The 8690-nt window shown below is 32.8% G+C and overlaps 1 protein-coding gene across 1 annotated transcript in view; it reads right to left on the reverse strand.

The window, feature by feature from the left end:
- The window catches only part of LOC106057554 (serine-rich adhesin for platelets-like), a 55036-nt gene extending 47291 nt beyond the window's left edge, over window positions 1-7745 (reverse strand). Inside the window, exons 1-3 of the mRNA XM_056033143.1 lie at window positions 6318-7745; window positions 3237-3358; window positions 1907-2105 (exon numbers count right to left, since the gene is read on the reverse strand). Coding sequence (XP_055889118.1) covers window positions 1907-2105; window positions 3237-3358; window positions 6318-6384 — 388 coding nt within the window. The 5' untranslated portion in view covers window positions 6385-7745. The remainder of the gene's footprint in view (window positions 1-1906; window positions 2106-3236; window positions 3359-6317) is intronic.
- Between the last annotated feature and the right edge of the window lie 945 nt (window positions 7746-8690).

Consider the following 8690-nt stretch of genomic DNA (forward strand, 5'->3'; position numbering starts at 1 on the left):
TTGATTAAAATATCAAATGAATGGACAATAATTAGTATGTTTATGTGTTAAAGCATAAAACTATCTTTGCGAAAAGACGTTTTATCATCTTAGAGTTCAGTAAGAGTTTTAGACCTAGGCCTAGGAATAGACTCAGACCTCAGAAGAGTTAATGAGTAACCATTTGGTAATGTCTAATGAAAGAATGTTCGCCAGGAAATCTGTAGATATCAGGAACTAATTTATGTAAAAAATGCTTTTGGATAATCTAGTGGATTGGATTTAGATGTATGTTAAACGTAGCTAATGATCCTTTCACGTTGTTTCTGTTTCGCTACGAAAATAAAATTAGTTTTGAGAAAATGGGTTTACCCGAAGTCGATACATTCTTATCTATTAAAAACGAAAAGAGCGATAGCTTTGTTAAATGAATGGGATTATAAAGTGAATAATTAAACGAAATAATTTTTAGTACGCGATTCATGAATGAATATAGATCTAGGCCTTTAACTCGGCTTCGCAGCTTTCGTAAACGAATGTAGCTTTAGAAAACCAAATTTGAATGTTTATTTGATCAAAATATGAAATGAATGGACTTTAATTAATATGTTTATGTGTTAAAGTATAAAACTATCTGTGCGAAGAGAAGTTTTATCATCTTAGAGTTGAATTAGAGTTTTAGATCTAGGGATGGGATTATAAAGTAAACAATTAAACGAATTAATTTTTAGTACGCGATTCATTACGGTATTGTCTAATGAAAGAATGTTCGTCAGGAAATCTGTAATCACAGATATAAGGAACTAATTAATGTAAAAAATGCTTTTGAAACACAAAATTGAAGATTAATTTTATTATATAATGAAATCAATGGATCTTCTTTTGTATTTTCATGTGTCAAAGTAAAAAACTATCTGCGCAAAGTGTATTTCTTAAAATTAGATCTAGGTCTAAATCCATTCTATCTTTTCTCATGTCAACATTGTAGACATGGCCTAGATCCATAAAATACTATAGCTGTAATAGAGTCGGACAACTTTATTTTTTTTGAGGGTCTTAAGTTTGTTTTAGGGCTACAATACATACACTACGGTCTAAGTTGGTACCCAAGGAACATTCCTGCCTAGTTTTATCAAGATTGGTCAAGCGGTTTTGATGTCTATAAGTAACATACATACATACATACATACATACCCCTCACATTCTACTTTATAATATAGATTGTTTTCTACCGAACCGAAAGTAACGAAATGTATTGTATCGTATTATGTGTTACACTTTAGGTATGTTAACATATTCATACTGAATTTAAAATACTACTTTTTGAAAAAGACAACAGACAGAAAATAGAGCAGTGAGATTCATAACAAACGAATATTCACATTTGACTAGAGTAACACCTTTAGTAAAATAACTAAATTTAGAAAGCCTTCAGGACAGAAGACTCAAAAGTAAAGTAGCAATTATACATAAAACACTGGACCATAATCTTCAAATACAAAAAAACAAAATTTAATAAAATACTCTGAAAGACACAAAGATAAAGGCACATTCCTCATCCCATATGCTAGGACAAATTTGTACAATTACTCCTTCTTCCCTAGTGCTATTAGAGCATGGAATAGGTTGCCTGAGCTAGCCAGGAAAACCAGAGACTTGGCAGAAGTTAAGTCATTGGTTAACATGCATGACTAAATGCATGACGCGTAGGACGTAATCAACTTCTTTTTTGAAGTAACGTGTGTATTATATAAGATAAGATAAGATAATAATTTTATATGAAAGGCTTTTAGAATTTAGATCTAGACTAAGAAGACGATGCTCAGAATCCACCCAGGTTCTCGTTAACACGTAGCTACGAATGGAATTGAATTTACTTGTAATAATAATTGTAAAATATTTATGTACAAACAAAAACGAGGCTTACCTATTGGCTTACAATTAAAGTTTATTTCAATGGTAGTGTTAGTTTCAGAAGATAGAGGTACTTTGTTCGCTACACTGTTTAAGAATTCCATTTGATTCATTTGACATTGACTCTTTCCGTTGCATCGGTTAGCAAACTCTATCCATAGTTCTAGTAGGCCAATGTCTGTTTTTATACCATGTGGTAGTAAAGCGATTTCCTAATTCAAACAAATTGCTCAGTATGATGAGTATATGACTAATTAGTAGTGTGATAAAATATTCTAATAACTACCAAAGTTATAGTTCATAAAATTTTAGACAATGAATACGACGCATAAATACAATAACTACATCAGTCTGAGACCTGAACACGTGAAAGGTTCTCTAGGATAATTCATAACTTTCAGAAAGTTTACATTGTCAGAAGGAGATGATAGTAAAATAAAAATGTTAATTTAAAGGAGAAGAAATAATTTGTTAAAGTTGTTAAAGTTGTAATTGACCTTTTTTTTGTGGAGATGAAGAAAATCTTGTTTATTTAGGTATTTAGTATGCCGATACAGCACAGCAGTAATGAAAGAATATAATTTACCTCGTTAACTCGAAACAAACAACAACAATATCAAAATGAAATTACAAAGAGAGTTTGTGTTCTAACAAAAACTCAGAGGCAGTCACATCGGACTCGCAAGAAAACTAAATGTAATATATCAGAATAGCGATTTTAAATAATCTTTTGATATTATTTTAATTTTTAAGAAACTGAATGACTATATAGACTAGTTAAAGTCTAGATATGTCAGTAAAAGATGGATTCAAGTCACGAGTCTGACTCTCCTGAACTGTGACGTTGAAACGAGCTATTGGTCTAAACTGCCCACAACGAGCTATTGGTCTTAGCTGCCAACAGATTGCGACGTCGCAAGTCAGAAATAAGGCCTTCTGTAATGATTGATTTCGCTGGACGCAAACATAATAGAGAAAACGGATAAGATAACAGGAAGATAATAGGATTCCCTGTTACCGAGGTCGGCAACATGTGGAAAGCGAGCTGTTTCTGGTCCGCCGAGTTACTCTGCAAATAAAAAACACATTAAAATGTAATTAACCTGTGCAGTAATGCAAAAACATTTTTTATAAATAGTTTCTCCTTCCCATCAAGGTTATCCTATGGAATTGCCACTTTTTCTACCGAGTTCATCTCTGTGGTAGAAGTCTGCTGAAGCCTGAGCTAGTTATTAAGACACTGATCATCAGAATCATTGATAAATTCTACTTCTGTTATCTCGCATACCTAAGAACTAACTAAAATGTGAATTTAAAATGTAACAGAATAAATTAAAACTTGCTTGTGATTTTTTTGATATCTTTATTGATTTTAGGATAATTCCAGTTTGTCTATCCTGGCATCCAGTGACATTTTTAGGAACAACTGTTTTTCCATCGTATTCATACGTGTCTATTTTATCAGCTGTGAAGATAAATAAATTGTGTAAAGTTTTGTTCTTTATTATTTATATGAAATAATAAATAAATGAAGAATAATAAAACAAGAAAAACATTTTTAAAAATAACTCCATCATACAACTAAAAACAAAATACAAAATACAAAATAATTTAACAAAATTTAGGTTAAAACGTGTATCGAACTTGTGATCTTGACACTGTCAGCTCCTTGTACGGACGATACTACTCATTAGGCCAGCGGGCATGGTACAGAGTAATTATTTATTGGTACTTTCATTATATAGACATCTAGAACTAGATCTAGACTTTTGATTTAGAACTCTTAAGATCTAGTCTAGATCTAGATACGGAGACCACAAGTCCCGACTTTGGCGGGACAGTTCCGGGCGAGACGGCAAATTTCCGCGCAAAATGTCCCGCTTTCTTCAAAAAAGTCGAACAATGTCACGCTTTTATTTCAAAATTATTGATTTTTCGCATCGTCTTTTTATTAATAGCTTCTACGTCACCACCTTTCGGCATTTCCTTCTTCATCTTTCGCGGGCTCCTGTGTTTGAGGCATGAGTAGTGTTTCTCCTCTGAGGCATCCTTCTTTCTCACTAACTGACGTCAGCACGTTTCCGGTCGCCTCTTTGCGTTTTGTTTTCTCTCGTGACCAGTTCTGGATTTCTATGAAAGCCTTGTGAACAACTGCACGAGGAGATTCATGCGTCAATGAAGTAGGCCCTATGGTTTCAGAGCAAGGATAAAGCCACTGGATCATCATCGCCACAGCTTGGAGGGAGATTCGATATTACCAAATTGTAAGACAAATTTCCTTACGGATAATAAAGATTATTATTATTATTATTATTATTATTAAATAAATTATAAATGCCGTGTTTTTCTTCAATATAAAACTATCCTACTGAAATGACGTATAGATTGCTGAAAACACTATGCCTTGGCAGCTTCTGAGAAGAGCCTGTATTTTAAACGCCCCATTATCAGAATGGCGGCGCTGTGGCTAAGTGGTAAAACGCTTGGCTTCTGAACAGAGGGTTCTGGGTTCGAATCCTGGTGAAGACTTCGATTTCGCAATTTCAATAGTTTAGGGCGCTTCTGAGTCCACCCAGCTCTAATGGGTACCTGTTATTAGTCATGGATAAATAAATGCGATTGGTAGTGTGTTGGCCACATGACACTCTCGTTAACCATGGGCCACAGAAAAAGATGACCTTTACATCTTCTGTCCCATAGTTCACAAGTTCTTAAAGGGGAACTTAAAACTTAATGTATCTCGCTTTCGCTTCTCTAATATCTGGTCACCTTAATCTAGATCTAGAATCTAGAATTAGGGCCTAATCTATTTTGGATTTACGAGAAGAAAAAAAAAGATCTTGGATAATGTATCAATAAACTTTAAAAACACCACGCCATGTTGTTGTTTTTTCACTCAAATTTAATATAACCAAATTAAAATTTTATTTTTATACTTTTTAACATTATAACGGTCAAAATAGAATTTTCTCCATATTACCCAATGTTTTCATACTTTTAAACCAACTTGTACAAAAAATTGTCAAGGACGTCAAACTGGGCTTCTTTTTTTTTTGTCCATTAAATAAGAAAAGAATAGAGCTATAACTTTAACACTATCTCAAATTATCGAATATCAGTTATTATGGCTAGTAAGTTAACCATTTGTGTTTAAATAATATTCACAGAAGGACATTCTAATGATTCTTTCATTTGAAATTAATTTTTCATACCAACGGAGAGAGCTTAGTGCTAAGAAGTACTTAAAAATTATCATGTACCTTTAAAAAAAAGCATAGTTTATCAAACCTTCCCTTTTTTTACCCCGGCTACTCCAAAAAGATAGCTTTCAATTGTTTTTCTACCATGTATGAGAATCTCCCATATCAAGCAGTAAAATATGTTCTTGATGTACATCATAATTAGCATTACATTTCTACCTAAGAATTCTGAGCTAGGCGTAACTAACGTTTAGATTATAGCAAAAAAAATTACTTTTGGTATGTCTTTATATTGTTTTCGCTTATGGTAATAACTTTATTTTTTGTTCGTTGGAATAAAAAAAAATACAAAAACTATTTCCAATCAATATTTACAAATTCCCGTTTCAGACCTTGTGGTCTATAGGGCAAATGATGTAAAGGTCATCTATTTCTGTGGCCTACGGTTAACGAGTATGTAATGTGGTCAGCACAACGATCAAACGCCTTTACTTTTCCTCAACTAATGTACCCATTAGAGATGGTTAGAGGCGCCGAAAAATCCCAAATATTAAAAATGTCAGCCTTCACCTGGATTCGAACTTATAGCCTTGATATCTATGTAATCGGAAAAACAATAATTTTTGTTATCCACATATCATAGATTAAACATATTATCTGAGTAATTTAGTTGATAATATTGTTATGACTCTACAATGCACGCTGTCATTAGGTGTGAGACTGCGCACCATGAGACACAGGACCGAGACATGAAATAAGAGAGGAAGTCAAGATGGCCGATGATTAGAGATGAAAACGACGCTTGTGATGTGATTAGTGTAATTCTAGATCTAGTTTCCTATTAGGTTATTAAACATTCTATTTTGTTATTTTATAATCCTTTCGTTGAGGTTATTTGGCTAAGTTATAGCAATATGGATGCATCATGGCAACTTATTGTATTCTACTGTTATTTTTTCTATTGAAAGTCTTTGAGATTAAAAAAAAAAACACTGTTGTTTTTCATTTGTATTTTTTTTAGTTAAATAATTATATTGTAATCTTGAAAAACATAAAGCATTTCCTAACGATAAACTACCGCATTCATCAATTAATGTCTTTGTAGAAGTAAACTATTTTTTTTTAAGTGAATGGTGTTACGTGTACAAAATATTATTATAATGATTTGAATATTTTTTTTACTTTCGAATTCTTGTATATTTAATGCTACCCAGATATACAAACCTTGCATTCCCAATAGAAGAGATGTCAATAAAGTGAACAGCAGCCAGAGCTCATTACAACGAATCATGTTAAGATGTCAGCAGTAACAAACTTTTTTGTTTGTAACTTATTTTGTTGTTTGTAATTCGTACACACACAAAAGTAAAAACAAACGGGATTACACTTGTACTCTAAATATGTATGACGAGAATCCAATGAAATCGATTTCTTTAATCTCTCGAAGTTATTTCATGAATTTAATGGCTAATCAAAACAGACATCGAAATTTGTGTATAGACACAAATAAAAACTTAAAGAAGCGTCATATTAGCATATTAACAAAACTCATATTACACTATAGATATACTATTACAACAATATGCATAGTGTGGGTGTAGAAGCAGCACAGTACAGCCAACAAATCGTTAAATTACTGCTGATAAAAGTATGAGGAAGCTTATTGTATTGTATTTGCGTGTGTGTGTGTATTCGTATGAATCATTTCATTACTAAGAGAACTTTGTGAGTTCCTCGTAAGTAAAAACACACACACACAGACTGTTTTGCGGTTTTCCAAGGTCTTTCCCTTTTGTAGAGTATAAGTGTCTTTGAAAGTAGTCATTATTAAGTGTAACACTGCTTATTACTATAATTACAGTATACATATAATGAAATGTCCACTCCCAGTTGTGAACGCTTTAGACCTCACCCTGACCCCTAGCTGGGTATTGGGTTATGGGATACTTCTTAGGACAAGTAAAGGTTTAAGGAAATGTTGGTTTAAGTAAGTTTCATTAGTCACTAGTGTATAATTTTGATGAGTATTTGTACAGTAAATTCTATTTTCGCTTATCAAATCTAGTTTCAAGCAGTTAAAAACACTTGTCAGATATAATTCTTCAATCTGCATGCACTTTAAAACATACGATGACTATATGTACTGAGTGCTGCGACAAAGAACTGTAAGGATAAGGAAGAAAAACAGAAAGAACTACCAACAAGAGTATTGATTTGACCATTTGCTTAAACTGAGTTGATGAAACTAGCTGAGTGGCATAAGCCATTGACTACCTACTTGAGTTCAAAAGTCAATTAGCTCTAAATATTTTATTATGGAGAAATCGCGGTGGCTGAGTGGTATAGCGCTTGGCTTCCTAATCAGGGGTCCCGCAATCGAATCTTAGTGAAGACTTGGATTTTTTTTAAATTAGGGATTTTTTGGGGGCGACTCTGAATCAACCCAGCTCTAATGAGTACCTGACTTTAGTCGGGGAAAGTAAATGTGGTTGGTCGTTGTGCTGGCCACATGACACCCTCATTAACCAGTGTCACAGAAAAAGATAGCATTTACGTCCTTTACTTTATTTCTTTAACTTTAACCTCAACATGTCCTCAACATGTCCTCAACATGTCCTCCTCAACATGTCCTCAACATGTCCTCAACGGAAATGAAAAAAATAGCCCAACAAGTATGAAGGTGCTTTATAAAACAAAGATCTTCGAGATATTCGCGATAAAATTATGTTTTATGTTTAAGCTATGAACGGCAGAAGGTATACCGGATATCACATTTTTTTTTTGATTGATTTTATACTTTAAGACTTTCTTTAGAAATGAAGATCATTACATCCTAGTGTAAATCTCCTGCACGAGAATAAGGGATGCCAGCAGAGCTGGAACTCTGGACCTTAAGTGACACTCGTGCAAAGTGCCTATATAACAACCAGGAAGTCGCTCAAAAGTTTACAAGGATAATCCTCTGAAAAAGTTGAACCCAACAAGCTGCTTTAGGGGCTGGAATTGGGGCGACCACCCAAGGCCTGAATGTTCCTATCACTATTAAAATTTATGAATATATATTTAAAAAAAAACAAGGGAAAAAATACTTTAAACAAAAAAAAAAGCTTGTACGTTTTTAAACACTTGTTCGAGATACCAAACAAAATAATTACTTACCAATAGTTAATTAACTAATTGATTTTTTTTTATATAGATTATAGAGTTGTGAGGTAAAAGAAATAATAGTGCAAAATTTCAGCTTTATGTGAAGTCATGTGTCGGAGAAATAACTTGTACAAACGTTTTACCAAAAACACGAATCAATAAACAAAAATACTCAATTCGTCAATTAACTAATTGGTAAATAATTATTTTATTTGATATCGAAAAATTGAAATAATTTGTACATTATTGGTAATTATAGTTTTCAGGACGGAGTTCTTCCCTTAAAGATAAGCTTCTGCATCAACGGGTGCATAAAATGATAATTATCAATCGTTACTAAAGTTATTGGTTATTTTTTCAAATTGATTCTTGTGTTTTTAGGTAAAAGAAATAATTATGCGAAATTTCAGTTTAATCTGAGTTTGGTATGAGAGAAATAACATGTCAATA

The sequence above is a fragment of the Biomphalaria glabrata genome, chromosome 6 (assembly GCF_947242115.1).
Source record: "Biomphalaria glabrata chromosome 6, xgBioGlab47.1, whole genome shotgun sequence".
In the NCBI taxonomy this organism is placed as follows: Eukaryota; Metazoa; Mollusca; class Gastropoda; family Planorbidae; genus Biomphalaria; species Biomphalaria glabrata.